This window comes from Polyodon spathula, unplaced genomic scaffold (genome assembly GCF_017654505.1).
Source record: "Polyodon spathula isolate WHYD16114869_AA unplaced genomic scaffold, ASM1765450v1 scaffolds_1810, whole genome shotgun sequence".
NCBI classification, from domain to species: domain Eukaryota; kingdom Metazoa; phylum Chordata; class Actinopteri; order Acipenseriformes; family Polyodontidae; genus Polyodon; species Polyodon spathula.
In genome coordinates this window covers 1-24,571 of record NW_024473285.1, presented here as the reverse complement: position 1 = coordinate 24,571, position 24,571 = coordinate 1, and the positions used below count along the sequence as shown (strand labels likewise).

The following is a 24,571-nucleotide window of genomic DNA, read 5'->3' as shown; positions in this document are numbered from 1 at the left end:
CCATTCCATGAAGAAGAGTCTCCCCCTCACCACTCTCTGTGTGAAGAAGAGTCTCCTTCAGCAACATGACTAGGTAACCCATTCCACCCACTCTCTGTGTGAAGAAGAGTCTCCTTCAGCAACATGACTAGGTAACCCATTCCATCCCCTCACCACTCTCTGTGTGAAGAAGAGTCTCCTTCAGCAACATGACTAGGTAACCCATTCCATCCCCTCCCCACTCTCTGTGTGAAGAAGAGTCTCCTTCAGCAACATGACTAGGTAACCCATTCCATCCCCTCCCCACTCTCTGTGTGAAGAAGAGTCTCCTTCAGCAACATGACTAGGTAACCCATTCCATCCCCTCACCACTCTCTGTGTGAAGAAGAGTCTCCTTCAGCAACATGACTAGGTAACCCATTCCATCCCCTCCCCACTCTCTGTGTGAAGAAGAGTCTCCTTCAGCAACATGACTAGGTAACCCATTCCATCCCCTCACCACTCTCTGTGTGAAGAAGAGTCTCCTTCAGCAACATGACTAGGTAACCCATTCCATCCCCTCCCCACTCTCTGTGTGAAGAAGAGTCTCCTTCAGCAACATGACTAGGTAACCCATTCCATCCCCTCCCCACTCTCTGTGTGAAGAAGAGTCTCCTTCAGCAACATGACTAGGTAACCCATTCCATCCCCTCCCCACTCTCTGTGTGAAGAAGAGTCTCCTTCCCTCCGGTCCTGGTTACTGTGTTGCACTCAAAGCCAATAACAGTAACTTAATACAATAGAAGTCAGGGTTACCTTTGTCAAGTCAAGTGTTTTAAGACTTCAATCAAGCCCCACCTAATTCTTCCTTCCTCTAGGCTGAACAGATTCAGTATTTTTGAGGTATTTTTCAGGAGGAATTTGAAGGGCTTGGTTCTATGCAACACAATGGCTGAAACACCCAGGTCAGCTATTCAATGGATCATTTTGCTGTTGCAAGTCAATTAAACACTTAATGAACTTTGAAAGTCCTGCTTTTAGTTAATTAAATACACGACACAAGTCCACAATACAAACTAAGACTTACTGAAATGAAGCAGGGTTTTTAATGCACTGAGACAGCTGATTCCGCGGCTGCCAGTATCTGCACAAAGCTAGCTTAGTATAAACACCCATTTCACTTTCTCTAAACGTAAAGTCCATCAAATAGAAGCACTTCTCGTTCTTCGGCCCTGCCGTCAGACAGCAGTCCTTCAGGGGCTCCTTACTGCCAGCAGAATCTGTACCAAAGGACCAGCTTCACATCTATAAAGCTCAAACCAACACGATATATTTGTAATTGAGTTCATTTAAAAACGTAGTGACATGCAGCATGTGGGAGAGAAGATATAAAAGAACAGAGAATCGCCTCTCAAACTCGAGAAACAGAAAAGGCAAACGCAGCAACCGTTCAACGCTTTACAAACAAACAAACACAACATGAAGGATCTACAGTTCAGAGTTTTAGAAGAAATTCAGTAAGATGGCGTGCGAATGAGCAGATGCAGCCCCAGCACCAGGACGGTTTAACCTGAGAGCAGTGATAGAGTAGTCTCAGTGTAACTATGTGCTACGAACTCCGCGGTGAATGACATCACAGGCACACTGACACATTTAAATAGAAATAAGTGAGGACGGTCGCCATGGCATCCACTGTTTGTTTTCAAACACACTTCTCCCTGACGAAGGTGTGTTAAACTTAACAAAACGTTGGGAAGTTGGCTCTCTTGAGCAATATATATATATATATATTAGCTCAAAGAGCCAGCTGATTCAATATCTTTCAGATTTCACACTGCTTAAAAAAAAATAGGGAAGTGCTAGAGCCCCACCTTGTGGACACAGTAAGCATTGCACCGTCATGCCTCACTCATGGAAGAGATTTCCATAGACTAAAGCATGGCAGCTTGCTCATTCCAGACCTAGGCAGCAAGTGGAATTGCGCGCAGTTTACAAACACTGAAAGAAACTTAAGTTTAATGAGAAATTCAAGGTCTTTCAGACGCTGGTTGGAGTTGAGCTGCGCACGCTATTCAGGGGGTGGACTGCCTGCCTGATTGATACAGTGTGAATGGACTCTTAATGGTCACGTCATAGTGAGTGTGTCCTGATTATCCACCATTGGCACAGGAAGCCTGCATACATGGGCGGGGCTAGTCAGAACTGAAAAAAGAGAGGCAAATAAATCACATCAAATAAAGATGAGAGAATTACAAAAGTCAATGCAAGAGTTCGATAACATGCAAACAGTAGGAGGAGAAGATGGGGGAGGATAGTAGTGGGATGTGTATTCCGGTACAGTGGTGTGCTAATTCCCAATGGGCTGTCTTATTAGCTGGGTTATTGCTTGCCGCTGTCCGGTCTTTCTTTCGTGGAGCGTTTTGGTTGCACAGAAAGCTGGCCTGCTTGCTTGCAGTTGGAATGGCTGTCACCAGTTGTCCAGTGCTTGCTGTGCAGTGGGGTGTGTCCTTGTGTCTCCGCTCAGCTCAGCGTGTCTGGGGCTGACCTCCTCTCCAGGAGGGGGTGGCGCTGCAGAGTGGAGCCTCTCTCGCACTCTGTCCTTGCCCAGGCTGGCCAGCAGAGCGGCGATCTCGGGGCACAGCGAGTGAAGCTCCCAGGCCACGCTGTCTGACAGGCACTGGCAGGCTGCAGAGACGTGCTGGAGCCAAGCTGAGCCGGCAGGGCAGCGCTGCAGTACCCTCTCCCACAGACCGGGCGGCGACAGAGAGCTGGGGTGCTGCAGCGTTCTCTTCACAAGATCCTGGTAACCAGACAGCACGGCCCCTGCAAAGAACAAGGCACATAGTCAGCGGGGAACTTTCCCAGCCCAAACATTGGTCAATGACATGTATTCTGAAACACAGAGATCAACGCCCTTTCTGACCAGGATCACAGCGTTCAAGGGGCATCAATACGAACAAAGTAAAGCACAAAAAATTAATCATAAAACTCTAAGTGATGCAAAACTCTAGCTGTACGTTGCTAACAGTAGGAGAGAGTGCTTGGATGTGAATGAAGTGACTCTGTTCTTACAGTACCTATAGACGCTTGGTCCTGCATCCCAGCCTGTCTCCTCTCTCTGCTCTCTGGCCCGCTCGCTGTCTCTTCTGCTTCTCCATTGAGCTGCAAAATATCCTACAGTAGGAAAGCGGAATAAAAAGGCTGCTATTGCTTGATGTCTTACAAGATAATCTTTTATAATCGTTTATATCAATTGTTTACTTGCCTACGTTTTAAAAAAAAAAAAATCACATTTTCATATATCAGTATCAAAGCACCACAGCCAATGCTCCCTGCTCACACAGCAAGGAACCAGCACTCCCCTGACTGTGCCTTTACCAGGGGAGACCCTCGGGGACCCCTGCACTCCCCTGACTGTGTGACTCCCCCTGCACACCACGCAGCCGTGCCATTACCAGGGGAGACCCTCGGGGACCCCTGCGCTCCCCTGACTGTGTGACTCCCCCTGCACACCACGCGGCCGTGCCTTTACCAGGGGAGACCCTCGGGGACCCCTGCGCTCCCCTGACTGTGTGACTCCCCCTGCACACCACGCGGCCGTGCCTTTACCAGGGGAGACCCTCGGGGACCCCTGCGCTCCCCTGACTGTGTGACTCCCCCTGCACACCACGCGGCCGTGCCTTTACCAGGGGAGACCCTCGGGGACCCCTGCGCTCCCCTGACTGTGTGACTCCCCCTGCACACCACGCGGCCGTGCCTTTACCAGGGGAGACCCTCGGGGACCCCTGCTGTGTGACTCCCCTGACTGTGTGACTCCCCCTGCACACCATGCGGCCGTGCCTTTACCAGGGGAGACCCCTCAAGTACCCCTGCGCTCCACTGACTGCGTGACTTCCCTGCACATCAAACGGCCCTGCCCCTATCAGGGGAGACCCTCGAGGAGCCCTTGACATTGTTAACTGCTGCTGATGAGATGCTGTGTGTGAGACTGACCTGCAATGCTTGGTTGACAGTGTTCAGGTATTCCAATTGTGCCGACACACTGTGCATCATTCTCCAACATGCAGGGAGGCAGCGCTCCTCTCCGGTAATCAGGGATCGCAGAGCAATCAGCCTGGAGGACGGAGAGAGAGAGAGAGAGAGGAGAGAGAGAGAGAGAGAGAGAGAGAGAGAGAGAGAGAGAGAGAGAGAGAGAGAGAGAGAGAGAGAGAGAGAGAGAGAGAGAGAGAGAGAGAGAGAGAGAGAGAGAGAGAGAGAGAGAGAGAGAGAGAGAGAGAGAGAGAGAGAGAGAAAGAGTTTCTTTCACAACAGAACAGAAATGTTTAATTAAACTTCATTGCAACACAAATAATATTAATCATCTTATGCAGTGGAGCAGGAGCACGTGATACACATCGATCTTAAAAATCACTGCAGCGTGCGAATCTGTTGCTTGTTCCTCACCTGTATGTCTCTGTGTGCTAATCACACTGCAGCGTGCCACTCTGTTGCTCGTTCCTCACCTGTCTCTGTGTGCTAATCACACTGCAGCGTGCCACTCTGTTGCTCGTTCCTCACCTGTCTCTGTGTGCTAATCACACTGCAGCGTGCCACTCTGTTGCTCGTTCCTCACCTGTCTCTGTGTGCTAATCACACTGCAGCGTGCCACTCTGTTGCTCGTTCCTCACCCTGTCTCTGTGTGCTAATCACACTGCAGCGTGCCACTCTGTTGCTCGTTCCTCACCTGTATGTCTCTGTGTGCTAATCACACTGCAGCGTGCCACTCTGTTGCTCGTTCCTCACCTGTATGTCTCTGTGTGCTAATCACACTGCAGCGTGCCACTCTGTTGCTCGTTCCTCACCTGTATGTCTCTGTGTGCTAATCACACTGCAGCGTGCCACTCTGTTGCTCGTTCCTCACCTGTATGTCTCTGTGTGCTAATCACACTGCAGCGTGCCACTCTGTTGCTCGTTCCTCACCTGTCTCTGTGTGCTAATCACACTGCAGCGTGCCACTCTGTTGCTCGTTCCTCACCTGTCTCTGTGTGCTAATCACACTGCAGCGTGCCACTCTGTTGCTCGTTCCTCACCTGTATGTCTCTGTGTGCTAATCACACTGCAGCGTGCCACTCTGTTGCTCGTTCCTCACCTGTATGTCTCTGTGTGCTAATCACACTGCAGCGTGCCACTCTGTTGCTCGTTCCTCACCTGTCTCTGTGTGCTAATCACACTGCAGCGTGCCACTCTGTTGCTCGTTCCTCACCTGTATGTCTCTGTGTGCTAATCACACTGCAGCGTGCCACTCTGTTGCTCGTTCCTCACCTGTCTCTGTGTGCTAATCACACTGCAGCGTGCCACTCTGTTGCTCGTTCCTCACCTGTCTCTGTGTGCTAATCACACTGCAGCGTGCCACTCTGTTGCTCGTTCCTCACCTGTATGTCTGCAGCAGGTCTCCCTTCTGGAAGCTGTCTCCAATCTGGGGCTCCAGCGCTGACATCACTTCCTGTAGGTTTGCACAGCTGAAAGGGTCGCCCGCCGGCCCTGAAGAACAGGAGTTCGATCAGGCTCAAGGACAATGGTAAAGCACATTAAAAAGACTGGGTGAACAATAAAAACAATTGCTTATTTCAGGCAATTCACTGTCTAAAAATGCAAGATATTTCGTGCTTAAACATCTGCAGTGTGTGTTCAAGCATTAGCCGGGAACAAACTAAACTGATTGCCAGGCTCCTAAATACAGAGTAACAGGCAGCGAAGCAATCAGGCAAACGTTTGCTGTATTTATTTTTAAGTGATAAATATATATAGGATTCTTCCAGAAACGGGAGTTTTCACAGATAACTACGTATTACATGGCAATGGGTACATTTCGTGGAGATCCAGCTCTAATAAAGACTGCTTATAATTTAAAGTCCCAAGAAATCACCTTCCGCATGACGTATGAAAGTCCTCTGAACTAAGAAACAAACAAAACATTTAAAAAAGAAACCCACACACAAAAACAATATGCAAATCTTTTGCAAGCTCTTTCATTGTTTTTCCCTAAATGCACTGAATGCGTTGGATCAGCTGGGATGAACTCTGCTGGCTAGTCCAGTTGTGTGATAACCGGACTGGCAGTGGCCATGGCAGCGCTTGGCTGCACATGATAACACTGCTGCTAACCCTGCGGATCGCGCCCCTGCTGCTCTGTCTGCAGCTTCCTAGCCTGCCGACACTGGAACTCCGTTTTCAGGAGCTTCATTCTGATTTCCTCTGGCACATCCGTGATGAGGAAAGCCACGATGCTCTTCAACAGCAGGAACAAGTGCTCGCAAGCCACAAGGAAGAGCAGGAGGTCTGTGGCGGGGTAATCCCTGAAGAAGGAATGAAATTCAGGGGAGATCCAAACCAGGGCACAGTTGGTGACAACGGCAACCACCCCGAGGCACTCGAAAGCCAGCTGCCAGACTCCGATGCCGGCTGCCGGCACGGGGAAGGGTCTGCGTACCACTCTGCACAGCTTGAGGGCATCAAAGCGGATCTCTGTTAAGTTGTTGAGCAGGCACCAGACAGCTGCTTGAGGGCAGACGCTGGAGAACAATGTCATGTAGCCGAACATCGTGAAAAGCTCCAGGTAGTCTTCAAACTCGCTTTCGTAGGGAGCCTTGGTTCCTTCCAGCTGGATGCGGAGCAAGGCCAGGGATCGCAGAGGTGGGTCTGGATCATCGTTGAGCTCTTGGGTGCCTCTGAGGAGCCGCTCTCTGCAGAGGGTCCCCAGGTAAGGCAGGATTGTCTCATGGATCTGGCCGATGGCCTGCTTGGTGATGAGCTGGGTGGCGATGTTCTCCAACAGCTTGTCTAAATCTTGGACACAGAACGCCGTGTAGAAGTGGACCCCGAAGCTGTTGACGAAGTAGAAGACCAGGAGCTTGGCCACCAGGGAGTTCTGATGTTCTGAAGCCAGCCGGTGGTTCTCCCACTCCGTGAAGTCCTTGGCCAGATTCCGGTAGACCTTGTTTTGGGCGACCAAGACCACTGTGTGGATCACTTCCGGGACGAACGTCAGGGCACGGCTGAAGGCGCTTTGAGAGCAGGCGTTGAAATCGTCTGCTAGGGAATCCAAATGGAGGTAGATGACTGTGATGACTGCGGAGATGAGCAGGTTGGCCAACACGAAGGGCAGGGACCCCAGAAAGATCCGGCGGTATCGTTCCCTGCTGGGGAAAATGGGTTCCTTGCGTCCTGTGATGGGGCTGACCCCCAAAGGGCCCCCAAAACCCATCCTAGGCGCCTCCATTTCTTCCTCCTTCTGCAGGGTCCCCCACTGAAAAGCCAGGATGTTGCTCTTCCGTTTCCAGCCCTCGAGGAAGAGGGTCGACCACATGATGTTGGACAAGGCAGAGAAGCAGAAGCGCAGGGCGCCCGGGGAGAAGTGAAACAGCAGGTACGCTACAGACCGGAGGAGCAGGGCTCGAGTGAAGTAGCTCAGGAAGGCGAAGTAGAAGGCCACCGATTCCCCGAAGTAGGCGCGGATGCCTTTCAGGGGCTGGCTGAACACCTGGATCCTGCCGTACCACTTCCCCTCCAGCTCCTCCAGCAGCAGGGAGTCGTGCAGTGGGTACACCTCCCTCAAGAGGTGGCTGGAGATCAGCTTCCTGAAGATAGACTTGCCAGGATACAGCTGGGCTGCCCGTTCCCCAGGCACATGCTCCTCTGTGTCGGCCCTCAGGTTATCGAGGGCATGCTTGACGATGTGCAGAGCCTCAGCGGAGGTGAGGAAGCCGCTGTCTCCTTCTCGGAAGTTGAGGAAGCCGTGCCTCTCTGCGTAGGTAAACACCTTGGGCGTCCCTGCGAGATCTTCCTTCAGGAGGCCCGTCTCCTCTGCCCCTTCCAGGAGCCTGTCCAAGGTGGCTGCCACCAACACGACGGTCCCTTCCATCACCTCCGACCGGCTGACCACCTTGGCAAGCAGGTCCGCCCCTCCTTCTTCTCTGGAAGCCAGGATTCTTCCCAAGAGCCAGTCTTCGGTCTCTCTCTGGATATGAGGGTCGAGTTCTATGACGACCAGCGCTAGGATCTCTTGAGAGTCGCTGTCTGCAGTTGGAAGCGGGCTGCGGGACTCCACAAGCCCTGCTGTGGCTGCAGCCTCTACAAGCTCACTCGCAGCAGCTCTCAGCTCTGTCAGCTCCTCGGACAGGAGAGCTTCCGAATCTTTTTTCCAGCTTTTGGTGCTACTACTGTGAGTCTGGCTACTAGACCACTCCGAGTCTGAGGCCTCAGGGCCTCCCATTCTCAGCGGATGACCCCCCTGGAACTCCTGCACAGAGAATCACGGAACTCCCCTTCTCGGGGGACGACCCCCCTGGAACTCCTGCAGAGAGAATCACGGAACTCCCCTTCTCAGGGGACGACCCCCCTGGAACTCCTGCAGAGAGAATCACGGAACTCCCCTTCTCGGGGGACGACCCCCCTGGAACTCCTGCACAGAGAATCACGGAACTCCCCTTCTCGGGGGACGACCCCCCTGGAACTCCTGCAGAGAGAATCACGGAACTCCCCTTCTCAGGGGACGACCCTCCGGAACTCCTGCAGAGAGAATCACAGAACTCCCCTTTTTTCTCTCTCTCTGCAGCAGTCTTTCTGTTAAAGTGCCTAGCTGCTAAAACAAATGAGCAAATGTCTACTTTTTTTTTTTTTTTTTTTTTTTTTTTTTTGAAGGGCTCAAACAGGTAAGCTGTGGTGCGTTTGTGACATCACTGTGATAACATACAGTGTGCTGACAGTCCCTGCTCAGTGTTGAACTTGTAACTTGAACACAGTGGTGCCTACACGTGCTGTCACATCCTTTGGCTTCAGGTAATCAGTAAATTAGCTGTCTGGGTGTGCTGTTAGCTGGTAAATAAAATTATGTTGTTTTTTTATTTTATTTTATGTAAAAGTTACTAGGAATTTATTAGTGTTTATTAAAAAAACAAAGGGTGAAAATCTGTAATAATAATTCATTTCCCGGTTTCCCAGGTTATTCTGGGGGGGGTGATGCCCGGGGATGGGGACCCCCGCCTGCTTCTGTTCTTTGTGAATGCAAACCATGTCAAGCAGGGCAAGAACCTGCACCAGTGCTTCGGTTCAGTGTGTTTAACAGACTATTACATGCATGGACCTCTCAGAACTACATTTCCCATCATCCTTCTGCTCACATAAGTAACTGAGATGGATTTACCAGTGAGCAGGAGGATGATGGGAAATGTAGTTCTGAGAGAGCCATGTGGGGTACATGTGAAGCCATCTTGAGGCAGGGAATGCAATTTAAAAGTTTTTAAAAAGTTGTCAAAATGATAAAAAAAAAAAATTCAAACAACACACACACCTCACGTAAACAGTGGTAGCAACACATGGGAACATGTAACACAGTATGGTAAAAAGATCCTTATGTACCCTTTAAGAAGCTGACCATGGGAAAAGGCAAATAGCGAAGTACAATAAATGCAAAGTGAAGGCACGACGAAGCTCAGAGGGGCATGACAAAGCATGCCAAAAAAACACAGCAAATCCATGACAAACTACAGCAAACGCACAGCATGAGAATAGCAATGGAAAAACTGCTAAAGTTCCGTGCAAATTTAGAGCAGTAAACTTCTATCAGGGACATTCTCTATTAAATAAAAGTGAGTCTAAAGAGAGAGTAAAGGCTGAAGTGCACAGTACGTACCCACTGTCTGCCTGTGAAAAGCTGCCTGGTCCCTGGTTTGAAACACTGCCTGATAGATGCTGATGGGATCGTGTCTGGGGAAGCACAGCCAGCCTCCCTGCCCCTCCTGGATGTAATACAGGACCAAGTGCTTCACAAGGGGGACGAAACGCCACTCTAACTGGGAGGGGTTCTGGAACACCTTGGGGGGGGGGGGAACGTGACTCGCAATTAAAAATGAATCGCTGAGACAGCAAACCATCAAAGCAGAGAGTGCGCTTGTCCTGGAGAGTCTGGTTCTGAGTGTTGAGTTTCTGGAATGGGTTACCTAGTCATGTTCTTGAGGCTGAATTGCCTGGATTCGAGGAGGCCTGACTAGGCAGCTATTAGGAGCCGGGTGAGCATTGATGAGACTCTCATAACAGAGACTTAAATAAAAATAGAAATCTTTTTTTCAGAAGCCCTTTCAGTTAAAGGCTTTTAATGCAGCTATATTTGCCGCTACCGTTCAAGTTCTGACTTGCACTTGTAGCTCCATGGCAAGGCTGGTGACATCACTCTTCACTTTGGAGATTAAATTATGCATCGCCACAGTGGCTGCTGAAGTGCGAAAGAATTCCCCAGCCAGTACTTCACCCTGTGCCATGGTGCAAACATGCAAACTTCCACTACATCCCTGTCTCAAGCCAGCTGCTTGCCCTATTGACTTCACACGCCTTCAGCCAGTAACACTGCCGAGGAGACCCGGTGAGCGTGAACCGGACGTCCTGGAGACGCCTTTCTTTGACCTGACGTAGGTTTCAAAACGAAAACATGTGTGTTTCTTTCAAAGCTGAGCCCTTAGTTGCGAAACGGGATGGTTATTTTGGGCAGGGAAGGTCCTGTACCTCAATGCGGAGAGCACACCCAGCCCTCAGGTCCTGTATGACGCGCTCGGTGAAGGCGCAGGGGAAGCGCTGCACCTGCTCCTGCCCCCACACCTCTCCCCGGCCCAGGTGCACAGAGAAGGGCGTGAGGTCCTCTCTCTTCCCCAGCTCGCCTAACTGGGAGTGCACTGTGGAGGAACACGAGTTTAGAGACTTCATTGATCTGAACCAGGAGAGCACAGCCTGATCCTCCCCCCGTGGGTCACATGAGCCCCAAAAAGGACGTTAGTTTTTACTATGCAAGTTTTTATTTTATATATGCTTTACCATACCTCTCTGGGAAACTTTTATAAGGGAGCTGAAGCCTAGAGGGGTGGTTAATTAGGCAATGCAAAGGAAGTAAAGGCTGTGTGATTTAGGGTTTAAGAGATTAAAAGCAGACATCAAATAAAGCGTGGTGCAATAAGGGGGTAATGTAACCCTGAAGGGTGTCTTAGGGCTTGAGTTTAGTTCACAGTGCTCACCCCTGATCCTCTGCAGGTTAGATTCTCAAAGCTCTTTACATCAAACATCACTCGCACAGTTCTTAAAGGAAACGGTCTCCCATAGTAAACACATAGCAAAGTGTAACAGCATGCTGATGCATAGGCACGCATTGTAAAGCACAGAGAGGTATGGTAAAGCACAGGGAAGCATTGTAAAGCACAGAGAGGTCTGGTAAAGCACAGGGAAGCATTGTAAAGCACAGAGAGGTCTGGTAAAGCACAGGGAAGCATTGTAAAGCACAGAGAGGTATGGTAAAGCATATTAAAAATCAAACCATGGTCAACTAACCCTTATAAAAGTGTCCCACAGTAAAAGCACAGCACAGTGTAATAAAGCACAGTGAAAGCATGGCACAGCACAGATAAGCACAGAGAGGTACAGTAAAGCATACTGAAAAAACTATGCAACCTGTGCCATGTTACTATGGTAACGCATTGTATAACCACGGGGAAAGATTGTTAGCAAGCATAGTTTTTGTAACAGGTCGTCATAACATTTGTTCAGATCCAAATACATTGGAATTAAAGTGCTTGTCTGTGACACATAGCCGTCAAGCCTGTCACTGGAATAATTCAGATCTGCTACTAAAGCACACTGTAGCAGAGCAGGGAGGGGCTTAAAATCCTCCCTGCCAAAATGCACATGTAAATGTGTTTCATTATTGGCTATTAATTTATTTAACTGTTCATCATCGCCTGCACCTGGCTGCGATTGTAAATTCGAGCCAGGTGCAGAGTACTTAAGAAAAGCACTCAAGACTCTTCTGGGCAACAGCTGCGTGGCGTGAGCAAACAGGAAGTGTGTACTGTTTCGTGTTTGTGTGTAAAGCTCTGTGTTTTTGCGTTGCTTGTCAGGTAAACGGCCGTCCTGCGAGTCAGTCAGGGACCCTGCAATTGTTTAGTTGGCGCTCTGAAGAAACTAGGTGTTTATTTTTAGTGTTGCTTAGTATTATTAAACCTGTGCGCAAGCGCTGAAAAACAAGTTTTCAGTCACTTATAAAGGAGCCCATGTTACAGGGCATTAGCTTACAGCGCTGGTTATGACAAACATTTTATAAGTTCTTATTCAGTGTTCCGTTGTTTTTTTCGATGCAGCTTTCATGTTATGAATGGTAAAGCGTGGTTACGTTGTTATTATTAGATTCAAGCACACAACAAAACCTTATTGAATCAACAGAGCTTTAACACAGAACCCCTTCGCTAGCTCCTCCACCTCTCCGCTATGCTAGACTGCGCTGGCTTGCTGCAACTCACCGATGCTGGCGTAGGCCTGCAGTACCTCGGACAGGCAACCGGGGGGCGCTGTGATGTAGCAGAACTCGGTCACTTGGAGGGAGCAGAGGAAGGGACTGAGCGTGCCCAGCCAGGAGGAGGGGGTCTGTGTGGCCAGGGCCATCCTCACCTGAACCAATCACAACGAGACATGTTAAAATGTTCAAATTACATTTTTAGAATGTTATAAACACTCTGCAAAAATCTGCACTGAACTGATCCCACTTGTCACTCCCCTGTGTGTGTCTCAGTATGTGCGTGTGCGTGTGTGTGTGTATGTTTGTGTGTGTGTGTGTTTCTGCAGTACCTTGAAGGCCCCCGCTCTGGGGGTGCTGCTGCTCAGGGGTGCTGTCCTGCGCAGAGCGGAGTGAAGCAGTGTGGGGTGTGCTGCTCGCAGGGCACTCCGGAGGCCGCAGTCAAACAGGGGATCCTGTTGTGACAGTGCTGGGGTCCCAGGCAGGGTTCGCTGCAGGATCTCAGAGTCAGACTCCCCCCACAGCTCCATCCTGGGGTTCAAAAACACCAGGACAGGGCAAACAGCAGAGTGTAAGAAAGCACAGTGAAAGCATAAGGAAGCATTGTAAAGCACAGAGAGGTGTGGTAAAGTATAAGGAAGCATTGTAAAGCACAGAGAGGTCTGGTAAAGCATAGGGAAGCATTGTAAAGCACAGAGAGGTAAAGCATGGTAAAGCATAAAGTATAAGGAAGCATTGTAAAGCACAGAGAGGTCTGGTAAAGCATAGGGAAGCATTGTAAAGCACAGAGAGGTCTGGTAAAGCATACTGAAAAAGCATGACAAGCCATCACAATGTCCCTTTGAATCTGGGTGCGGATGCAGGGTATGACAGCACAAGTGTGGGAGCCTGCAGCCCCGCGCCTCACCTTAGCGCTGCCCTCCTGAACTCATTCACCACTGTGGGGTAGGGGTTTGAGGGGAGGGGGCAGGAGGAGAAGATCTCCTGCAGACAGCTGTGCCAATGCTGGTCCACTTTACAATCCACCAGGTACTGCGGGAGAAGACGAAATGTAACCAGACTATCACTGGGGAAGGGCTGTGTGCCAGTGAAAACGCGTCAGCACACTGGAAAGTCTTGAAATGGAATTATTTTCTGATTGACGGTTTCTCAGTGTTCGCTGGCTGTCTCTAATCAAGTTGAGAGCGTGCTTCCTCTTGCACTCTTTGTATGACAGACACAGCGAAGAGTGTGTGAGAACCACACTTGATTAGAGGGAGCCAGTGAACACTTCGAAACACGCGATATAGTGCATTGTATCATTATACTGTACAGTGGTGTTATTTCAGAATACCTGTGTTAGTGCTGCGTGCTGTGCAGGCCCAGTCCCTCTCTCTGACAGGTTTATACAGCACTCTTCATTATACAGAAGATCCTGGGCACACAGCTCCTGATTCCTTCTCTCAGTCTCCTGCTGTCAACACAAGAACAGCACAGTGATATCCCATTGAGAAAACACACACAGCACAGTGATATCCCATTGAGAAAACACACACAGCACAGTGATATCCCATTGAGAAAACACACACAGCACAGTGATATCCCATTGAGAAAACACACACAGCACAGTGATATCCCATTGAGAAAACACACACAGCACAGTGATATCCCATTGAGAAAACACACACAGCACAGTGATATCCCATTGAGAAAACACACACAGCACAGTGATATCCCATTGAGAAAACACACACAGCACAGTGATATCCCATTGAGAAAACACACACAGCACAGTGATATCCCATTGAGAAAACACACACAGCACAGTGATATCCCATTGAGAAAACACACACAGCACAGTGATATCCCATTGAGAAAACACACACAGCACAGTGATATCCCATTGAGAAAACACACACAGCACAGTGATATCCCATTGAGAAAACACACACAGCACAGTGATATCCCATTGAGAAAACACACACAGCACAGTGATATCCCATTGAGAAAACACACACAGCACAGTGATATCCCATTGAGAAAACACACACAGCACAGTGATATCCCATTGAGAAAACACACACAGCACAGTGATATCCCATTGAGAAAACACACACAGCACAGTGATATCCCATTGAGAAAACACACACACACACACACAGCACAGTGATATCCCATTGAGAAAACACACACAGCACAGTGATATCCCATTGAGAAAACACACACAGCACAGTGATATCCCATTGAGAAAACACACACAGCACAGTGATATCCCATTGAGAAAACACACACAGCACAGTGATATCCCATTGAGAAAACACACACAGCACAGTGATATCCCATTGAGAAAACACACACAGCACAGTGATATCCCATTGAGAAAACACACACAGCACAGTGATATCCCATTGAGAAAACACACACAGCACAGTGATATCCCATTGAGAAAACACACACAAGCACAGTGATATCCCATTGAGAAAACACACACAGCACAGTGATATCCCATTGAGAAAACACACACAGCACAGTGATATCCCATTGAGAAAACACACACAACACAGTGATATTGACCCGATTGTGCTAAATCACCGTTGTGCGTGTGTCACTATAGGTAACTCCCATTGAAAACACACACACACACACACACAGCACAATATTATTTTGATACACACAATAAAAAAGTGTTTCTTCCCAATTTTAAAAAAAATATCGGGGCTCGTTTGCCCTCATCACAGTCTTGTCCTGACACAGACTCCCCACGGTGCTGGAAGGAGTCTCAAGGGATCTTTAATATATTCAGTTGGTGCAGAGAGGTAGGCAGAGGATTGTGATGCAGAGCGTGTCATTCAAGCTCATCCCAAGCATGCTCAACCGGATCGCGCTCCCGGGATTGCGGTGACCGTGGAAGATGCCGGGAGTCTCCATCGCGCTCCTCAAACCACGAACTATATATTATAAATTATATCTCTTTAAAAAAAAAAAACTTTGCGCCAAAACTTGCTCCACTTTGAACTGCTAAGGAAGAGCTGGAGTCAAGCTTTAAAAGGTTGGGTTGCTCCTTGATCGGCGCCATGCCTGCCTGCAGAGAGGGGCTGTCTCTGAGGCTGAGTGACGTACCTTCTCCTCCTGCTCGTGTCCCTGCTTCGGACTGCCTGCTGTCTGGATCGCCAGCTGTTTAATATCTCTGATGACAGGAACCCAGGGGAGGGAGTCCGACACTAACCGAGCCTCCAGCACACTGCTGTACGAACACCACTGGAGAGACACAACAACCGGGCTTCAGTGAACCAGCCGCTCCAAATCTGTGCCGTGGGAATCATGTGAGAGTAAAACGCATCGGGAATCATGTGAGTGTGAAACGCATTGGGAATCATGTGAGTGTAAAACGCATTGGAATCAATTATAAACCGGTGTGCTGGAGGTGACTTTGGCACAAGTAGAGTTGCTTTACAGTTTAGAATGGCTGGAGAGATGAGGCATGTGCTGAAATGTGAGGGCTGGAATATGCTACACAATTAACCACGGTCACCTTGTAAGAGAGAGTAATTAGTGGTTGGTTGCACTTGAATGGAGTAACAGCTAAATAACTCATTTCTATTGATAATTAGTAAGACAACAAAAAAACGACTGTAGGCATGTATGCCCTGAGCCTACTGGAGGCGACACAGAGAGAGAGAAGTCTCTAATACCTCCAGGATCACCGTGAATCAGTCCGAGGGCTCTCTGCAGGGGTTCAGGCATCTGCGTTCTACTGATTGTAGATCCCAATGAGGGTAATGGGAACTAATAAATGGCAAAGATAAACATTCCTGTACACGGTGCTTGTTGAGCAGAGGCTTGTATACGTGGCCGTCTCCGATCACCCCAAAATATCTACCAGGAGATCGTCTCTCTCAGCCCAGCAGTCCTGAGACCAGATGCATCAACGTTAAGAAAACCTTAAACTGAAACTACGAGTAAGCAAAAAAAAAAAAGTACGCTGAGGAAAGCACGAGCGCTCATCTACTTGACTTTCCTATATTTAACCTATTATAGGTGTAACAATGCCCTAATGTGAAGACACAGTATGTACCGTGATAGCGTGTGATGATGAGATACTTGTGTGATGTAAATAAGATCAAATGAAACATATCTCTCTTACGATACTACATATATATACAGATGGAGCTTTTTTGGAGTTATTGAGTCTATTTTAGGAACAATGTGGGAGTCTCACTCTTCTCAGGTCCCGCGGTTCTCCGCTGTCAGGTGACTGGGTCAGGCGGTCACACACGGACTCCAGCGATCGCTTCATGATGTCACTGAGGACGAGGGAATCCCGAGAGGAGCTCTCCTCATCGCCCAGGAAATCCAGCATCAGGGCCCTCACTCTCTCCAGCAGCGAGCAGCACATCTCTCTATCGACGCCCTGTGGAGACAAGCGGGAACTGCAGCGTGGTGAAGCAGTGTAATTTATTAATTTGTCATTCAGCAGACGCTTTTATCCTTACAAACACCCGCCCTAGCACTGTCAATCGGGTGTCAGACTACGTCAGGAGGGCAGCGATTCAAAGCCTGCAAAGGAGCTGAAATGGTTCTGTCTGTGTGCCCATTCTTCGGTGATCACAGCCTCTGATTTATCCGGTACTGGGGAGTGGAGATCTCAGACCAGCCCACAGAGGGAGAGCTCTCTTTTGATGCTGTGATGCTGAAGCATCGGAAAGCCATACATGGAAGCCTCTGCTGTGTTTTCTCATATGTCACGCTATTGAATTGGAGTAGAGTGGAACAAGAGGGCATGAATGGAAGCTGAGTAAACTAAAATTTAGAAGAGAAGGGAGGAAGCCGAGCAGGTGAAGCAGCAGGATCTGAAACACTGGGAAGATTTAAAGCCTAGATTCTGGGCTTTTAAAGGCGTTCCCCCCCCTAGTAGGGGAGAATGGTGGTAACAAGGGACGAGCCTTGATGGGCTGAATGGTCTTTTCTCATCCCAAACTTTTATGTTCTTGTGCATGAGATCTGTGATTGTGGGGAACCTCGACTCTCCTGCCCCTCACCTCCCTCCTCCCTGCCTGCAGCACGGTGCTCACGGTGTGGGTGAGACTGCGGAGAGATCCCAGCCGAGCAGCCGAGCCTTGGAGGAATCTGTAGATCTGCAGCAGCGGCTGTGTGGGGGGGAGAGAGAGAGAGAGAGAGAGAGAGAGAGAGAGAGAGAGAGAGAGAGAGAGAGAGAGAGAGAGAGAGAGAGAGAGAGAGGCGTCAGTGCTAGTGTGTGTGGCGACAGCGGGGTGCAGAACAAGCAGGGCCAGGACTGGGCAGCCCTTTCCTCTTTTTCTTTCTGTCTCTCTTTTTCTCCTCCTCCTCCTTCTCAGATTGTGATAAGCCAAGCAGTGGGAATCCTGCACTGTATTCCCTTAGATGCGATTTGGTTAGATCACAGGAAGCACAGCTGAGCGTCTAACCAGATCCCAGTCCAGGCTGCCAACAGCCCCACCGCGTCTCACCCGCTCCCCGGTCCTGGGCTCTCCCGGCTCCAGTAGAAGCAGCAGGGCGCAGAGGTGGGCCGTCTTGAAGGGCTCCTGGCTGGGGCTCAGGGATGCGATCTTCCGAAGCAGGGCCTCTCGTATGGGAGCCAGCACAACATCCCAATCTGAAGAGAGGGGGCTGCCTTTCACCCCCACACCGCCCCCTGCAGGAACAGAGAGATTCACTCTACACACTGCCCCCTGCAGGAACAGAGAGATTCACTCTACACACCGCCCCCTGCAGGAACAGAGAGATTCACTCCCACACACTCCCCCTGCAGGAACAGAGAGATTCACTCCCACACCGCTGAAATGGATCTGATCTCAGATCTGCTGCTGACGGAAATGAATGAGCCTGATTTCAAATTGCTTGCAAGCCCAGCAGCTCTACCCTGGACTCTGGTCAGTCTCTGGTTTCAGTAGCAGCTCTACCCTGGACTCTGGTCAGTCTCTGGTTTCAGCAGCAGCTCTACCCTGGACTCTGGTCAGTCTCTGGTTTCAGCAGCAGCTCTACCCTGGACTCTGGTCAGTCTCTGGTTTCAGCAGCAGCTCTACCCTGGACTCTGGTCAGTCTCTGGTTTCAGCAGCAGCTCTACCCTGGACTCTGGTCAGTCTCTGGTTTCAGCAGCAGCTCTACCCTGGACTCTGGTCAGTCTCTGGTTTCAGCAGCAGCTCTACCCTGGACTCTGGTCAGTCTCTGGTTTCAGCAGCAGCTCTACCCTGGACTCTGGTCAGTCTCTGGTTTCAGCAGCAGCTCTACCCTGGACTCTGGTCAGTCTCTGGTTTCAGCAGCAGCTCTACCCTGGACTCTGGTCAGTCTCTGGTTTCAGCAGCAGCTCTACCCTGGACTCTGGTCAGCCTCTGGTTTCAGCAGCAGCTCTACCCTGGACTCTGGTCAGTCTCTGGTTTCAGCAGCAGCTCTACCCTGGACTCTGGTCAGTCTCTGGTTTCAGCAGCAGCTCTACCCCGGACTCTGGTCAGTCTCTGGTTTCAGCAGCAGCTCTACCCTGGACTCTGGTCAGTCTCTGGTTTCAGCAGCAGCTCTACCCTGGACTCTGGTCAGTCTCTGGTTTCAGCAGCAGCTCTACCCTGGACTCTGGTCAGTCTCTGGTTTCAGCAGCAGCTCTACCCTGGACTCTGGTCAGTCTCTGGTTTCAGTAGCAGCTCTACCCTGGACTCTGGTCAGTCTCTGGTTTCAGTAGCAGCCTCACCCTGTGCTGGTGGTCCTTGTCTTGTGTCAGACTCCCTCGGCAGGAATATCCCCACGTAGGCCTCAGCGTGGGCGCGGCGCAAGAAAACGCTGGAGGAGAGGTGGATCAGGGGGCATGGAGAGAAATCCACCACACTGTGCACACAGCAAACAGCACAGTGTTAGAGAACACAGCACACAGCAAACAGCACAGCATTATCCACCACACTGACACAACACAGCACACAGCACACAGCAAACAGCACAGCATTATAGAACACAGCACACAGCACAGCATTACAGAACACAGCACACAGCAAACACCACAGCATTGGAGAACACAGCTGCTGATGAACGCGTCTTATCACTGCCCTCTGACTTGCATCCTTACTGGAATGAGGTTCAACAAAACGTAAAATCAGAACAGTTCATATCTGAGGTTGCTTTTAGCCGTAGAGTCGACTCATTGCTGAGCTGAGCGTTCATACTTAATGTTTTTCTGTATTTCTTGTGTTTGATGTTGTTTGCTGGGGTGGTGTGAGCCTCCTGTCAGGTTTTGATTGATTGATTGATTGATTGATTGATTGATTGATTGATTGATTGATGTGTTTGTTGTTCGGGACTCCCCTTTGAAAGAACCTACAGCTCAGGCCAAAAGTTTGCATCACCCTATTGACTGATTTTGCTTCATAAAGTCGAATGAAACCTGCTGAATAATGTCACGCTGATATACTGAATTACACACCATCGCTTTGTAGCTTTTCACACACTTAACAGAAAAACTGACAGAAACTGAAAAATGTGACATTTCGAAATCTAACACGAAATACTGCTGTACCACTATAAGGGCTTCCAGTAGACTCTTGCAATAGAGGCTACCCTTGCTGGCACCCACAGTGACGGCAACTGCAGAGAGTTTAACTGAGTGAAAGTGTATCTGGGGCTCCTGATCAGCATTTCAACAGAAGTGTGTTCTACACACAGGTTCCCTACGAAGCTATTAAAATCTACTAACATTTTAACAGCATGCTTGATTGTGCAAACCCAGGGCTGGTGTGAGTCTCTACCCCCGGACACCCCTCCTTACCGTTCCTCTCCGAAGCGCTCTGCCGTCTGGATGACACTCAGGCTGTACAGCTTGGCCCCTTCCTGGAATCGCGTCCCGGGGGGGTCCAGCCTCCACACACACTGCGCTCGCACGGGGAGGCGTGTCTCCAGGGCCCTCCGCACGCTGGACACGAACGCCCCGCCCCGGGCTGTCACCTCCTCCTGGGGAGACGGAGTTTCACAGGGCAATGCAAGGGTTACAGTGCAACGGGCGATAAGAAGTAACAATATAGGATTAAGACCAGGACCAGAGAACACTTAAATGGACAGAAGGAAGGAGACTCTTCTTCACACAAAGAGTGGGGAGGGGATGGAATGGGTTACCTAGTCATGTTGCTGAAGGAGACTCTTCTTCACACAGAGAGTGGTGAGGGGATGGAATGGGTTACCTAGTCATGTTGCTGAAGGAGACTCTTCTTCACACAGAGAGTGGGGAGGGGATGGAATGGGTTACCTAGTCATGTTGCTGAAGGAGACTCTTCTTCACACAGAGAGTGGTGAGGGGATGGAATGGGTTACCTAGTCATGTTGCTGAAGGAGACTCTTCTTCACACAGAGAGTGGTGAGGGGATGGAATGGGTTACCTAGTCATGTTGCTGAAGGAGACTCTTCTTCACACAGAGAGTGGTGAGGGGATGGAATGGGTTACCTAGTCATGTTGCTGAAGGAGACTCTTCTTCACACAGAGAGTGGGGAGGGGATGGAATGGGTTACCTAGTCATGTTGCTGAAGGAGACTCTTCTTCACACAGAGAGTGGTGAGGGGATGGAATGGGTTACCTAGTCATGTTGCTGAAGGAGACTCTTCTTCACACAGAGAGTGGTGAGGGGATGGAATGGGTTACCTAGTCATGTTGCTGAAGGAGACTCTTCTTCACACAGAGAGTGGTGAGGGGATGGAATGGGTTACCTAGTCATGTTGCTGAAGGAGACTCTTCTTCACACAGAGAGTGGTGAGGGGATGGAATGGGTTACCTAGTCATGTTGCTGAAGGAGACTCTTCTTCACACAGAGAGTGGGGAGGGGATGGAATGGGTTACCTAGTCATGTTGCTGAAGGAGACTCTTCTTCACACAGAGAGTGGGGAGGGGGTGGAATGGGTTACCTAGTCATGTTGCTGAAGGAGACTCTTCTTCACACAGAGAGTGGTGAGGGGATGGAATGGGTTACCTAGTCATGTTGCTGAAGGAGACTCTTCTTCACACAGAGAGTGGTGAGGGGATGGAATGGGTTACCTAGTCATGTTGCTGAAGGAGACTCTTCTTCACACAGAGAGTGGGGAGGGGATGGAATGGGTTACCTAGTCATGTTGCTGAAGGAGACTCTTCTTCACACAGAGAGTGGGGAGGGGATGGAATGGGTTACCTAGTCATGTTGCTGAAGGAGACTCTTCTTCACACAGAGAGTGGGGAGGGGATGGAATGGGTTACCTAGTCATGTTGCTGAAGGAGACTCTTCTTCACACAGAGAGTGGTGAAGGGATGGAATGGGTTACCTAGCCATGCTGTTGATGCTGAATCACTGGGATGCTTTAAGACCAAATTTGACTGAAGTTTTGAGATCAATTCGAGCTCTGATGCTCTGAATGGCCTCCTCTTGTTAATTTTTTTTTTTTTGTAATGTTTAATAACTGAAAGGCTTACCTTGCTGAACACCTCGCTTCCTCCTGCTGTATCTGTTGGAGCAATTACTCTAGAAAACAGAAAGGTGCAGTGAGATAGAGGCCCTGTGTGTGGGGCAGCACACGGGACACGAGAAAACACGTTTCAACATGTTCCCTGCCCGCTGACCTGAGCAGGCGATGGCGTACTCGCTGGCCGGTGCGGATGACATCACTGCGGACGCAGTCTGCGTACAGCTCCGCGGCGCGCCGGGGGTCCGGCCCCGCGATGAAGTAAATCTGGAGTAGCTCCAGGGGGGACTGGGTGGGGTAGAGGGTGCGCGTGAACACACAGGGGCCGCTCAGAGCCGGGATAACCTGGATCTGAAACACAGCAATGAACAGACACTTCTGTACGGGGATGGGGCTAGGACTCCCACTGCTTTGCAGTTTGATCCGCTCTTGGTTTTACTGGGAGTTCAATATTAAGACACACGTCAGCGTGTTACCTACACACCGTGGCTAATCAAGCTCATAGGAACTTGTAGATTAAACTCCCATGTTATTCTTGTCTCTTATTCCTCTGCTTACTGTGTATGGGCTGCTGTGATTCAGGCTGGAAAGGGGAGGGGTCACATCCTCAACCAGCCAATCAAACTGCTTGATTTGCTCTGGGTCGACGGCGCGGAGAATGCTGGGATGGCCCCAGACGTGAGAGCAGCCCAGCGCTCCTATCAAACAAATAACACAATACAGAGAGCAGGCTTATCAAAGAGCTTCCGGCGATCTTTAATTCACTCCTATTGTTTAAAAATCAGGTAGAGTAAATCTTACACATTGAGAAACGCCTCGATAACGCTGGAGGGAAACTCTGAATTACCCCACTTCGTTTCTTGGGGCTCTAGCTTTGTAAAATCAACAGGCGTTTTGCTTCGGAGTGAGTTAATGACTGCAGTAAACGCTTTGAAAATCTGGCCCGCGGGCTCCAAAGAGGGCACCAGGGTTATTAATCGATCAATGAATGTTTAACTCAGACACAGATACCAGACCTAAGCAGTGGCAGCCCAGTGGATTTGAAACGGGATCTAACACTGCACAGCGCAGTGGTTCTGTGCAGCATCTCTGGTGCAGGTCTAGTACCATGGCACTGTAATGAATTAACAGCAGACTATGTGCATTTATCCTTTCAATTGTGGTGCCACTGACCAAATATATTACACCTGAGGTATTATTACAGCAATGGCATCCTCGTCCCATTGCCCCTGTACAGCCACACTACTGGCAATGTCAGGGACCCAGATTAGATTATCATGGGCACGCATCTTTAGGTCAACGTCTAACAATACTTCCCAGTAACTGCCTTCGGAAATATTGAAGACCGTTTGAAATCTTTTAAATACATCTCTTTTTATTTTTTGTTTAACGGTATGGGCTTTTCATGATTCAGACCCATCTTAGATTAAGAATATTATTTAGGCAGGATTTTGCGTGTTAAATAAACTGCCCCTTCCTTACAGCTGCACTCCTGTTAGTAAACCCACAGGTGTGTCTTACTGATGACGGGAGGTGAGGTCAGATCATTCACAGCAGGGTCTGATTGCTCAAACGCCTGTCAGCTGATCATTTCAATATTATACCTGAACGAGGGGCACTCTGAAACCCAGGGCTGGGTGCAGGGATTGCGCTATTAACCCCTTCCCATCTGGACTGACCTGCTATGTATCTGACTGAAGTGGGGGAGGTCTGGAAGCTGACGTCCGACAGGAATTTCTCAGCTGTGGTCGACTCAGCCAGCCTGTATCTGAGGAACAAGATCAGAGTCTGATACAAGGGACATGCGTGCCCCATCTCTTCTACTCTCGCGTTCGCACGTTGTCAGTAACCCTACCTCTCAGCCTGCTCCCTGGCCTTGCTGATGAAGGCTGGGTAGGGGTTCCTGGGGCTCTGGGGGCCCCTGAGGGTCTCCACGCAAAGCTCCTCCACACAGCGCTGCAGCCCAGTCCTCTCCAAGTACTTCCACAGCGCGTTCAAATGCCGAGCAGTCCCGGGATCACTCGACAGGGGCAACAGAGGCCTGTCCCGAGGCCCTGACATGACTCCCTGGAACAGACGCCACCACACGAAAGAGAGAACATTTTAAAAGATAACTGCAGTTCAAACGGGAGACTGATCGCGCAGAAGGAGGGAGTTCATAGAGTTGCCGAGCCCCCCAAATAACCACAGAGCTCTGTGAACGTTCACATGGGACTCTTTTAATATAATAAGTGCACAGTTTGGAAAAGAAGGAGTGTTTCAACCTGAATTCAACAGCCGATCATAATCAAGCGATATGGGAACAGCGTGACTAGCTGGGTCACTCTGAACGAACGCAAGACACATTCCAGAATGAGATCTAGTAAGAATAATATTCACTGGAGCTGTGGAGCTGAGAAAGGCAACCTTCAAGCAGATAAAATTTTAAAAAAAATAATAATAATTTGAGTGGGTCGCAAAAGAGAAATAACTAAAATTCCAGGGAATAAAAAAAAATGAACAGAGAAGCATTTCTCAAGAGAAGTGAAAGAGAAGTTCGTGATCCGGGGGTGTTTGCTCCGTGGTGTTTGGTGCACAGGGCGGTTGGAAAGCGTGCGAGTCTGGCTGCAGGGAGACTATCTGAGTGCACGCTGACTGGTCCGGGCAGCGGAGTGCGCAGGGGGGATGCACGGAGACTATCTGAGTGCACGCTGATTGGTCCGGGCAGTGGACTGGATAGGGGGGGTGCAGGGAGACTATCTGAGTGCACGCTGACTGGTCCGGGCAGTGGAGTGGGCAGGGGGGCTGCAGGGAGACTATCTGAGTGCACGCTGACTGGTCCGGGCAGTGGAGTGGGCAGGGGGGCTGCAGGGAGACTATCTGAGTGCACTCTGACTGGTCCGGGCAGCGGAG

General features: G+C 49.8%; 1 protein-coding gene across 3 annotated transcripts; it reads right to left on the bottom strand.

Annotated features, from left to right (window-relative positions):
• Positions 1-1,694: 1,694 nt before the first annotated feature.
• On the bottom strand, positions 1,695-24,535 carry LOC121310192. Of its 3 annotated transcripts, none has more exons than XM_041243489.1 (21): positions 23,535-24,533; positions 23,359-23,447; positions 22,238-22,377; positions 21,837-22,030; positions 21,690-21,738; positions 20,028-20,209; positions 18,963-19,096; positions 17,731-17,915; positions 17,284-17,391; positions 16,464-16,655; positions 15,365-15,502; positions 13,599-13,718; positions 13,173-13,297; positions 12,598-12,796; positions 12,273-12,420; positions 10,495-10,661; positions 9,629-9,809; positions 5,370-5,478; positions 3,952-4,072; positions 3,036-3,132; positions 1,695-2,781 (listed from the first exon to the last, which is right to left on the bottom strand). In XM_041243489.1, exons 1-21 carry the CDS (start codon positions 23,738-23,740, stop codon positions 2,426-2,428), a joined length of 3,240 nt encoding a protein of 1,079 aa, XP_041099423.1. In that variant the 5' UTR covers positions 23,741-24,533; the 3' UTR covers positions 1,695-2,425. The 3 variants fall into 3 exon arrangements, 2 of the variants coding, with proteins under 2 accessions (XP_041099423.1, XP_041099424.1); XM_041243490.1 differs by having other exon boundaries at positions 13,599-13,715; positions 23,535-24,532; XR_005948745.1 differs by lacking the exons at positions 1,695-2,781; positions 3,036-3,132; positions 9,629-9,809 and having other exon boundaries at positions 3,990-4,072; positions 23,535-24,535.
• Between the last annotated feature and the right edge of the window lie 36 nt (positions 24,536-24,571).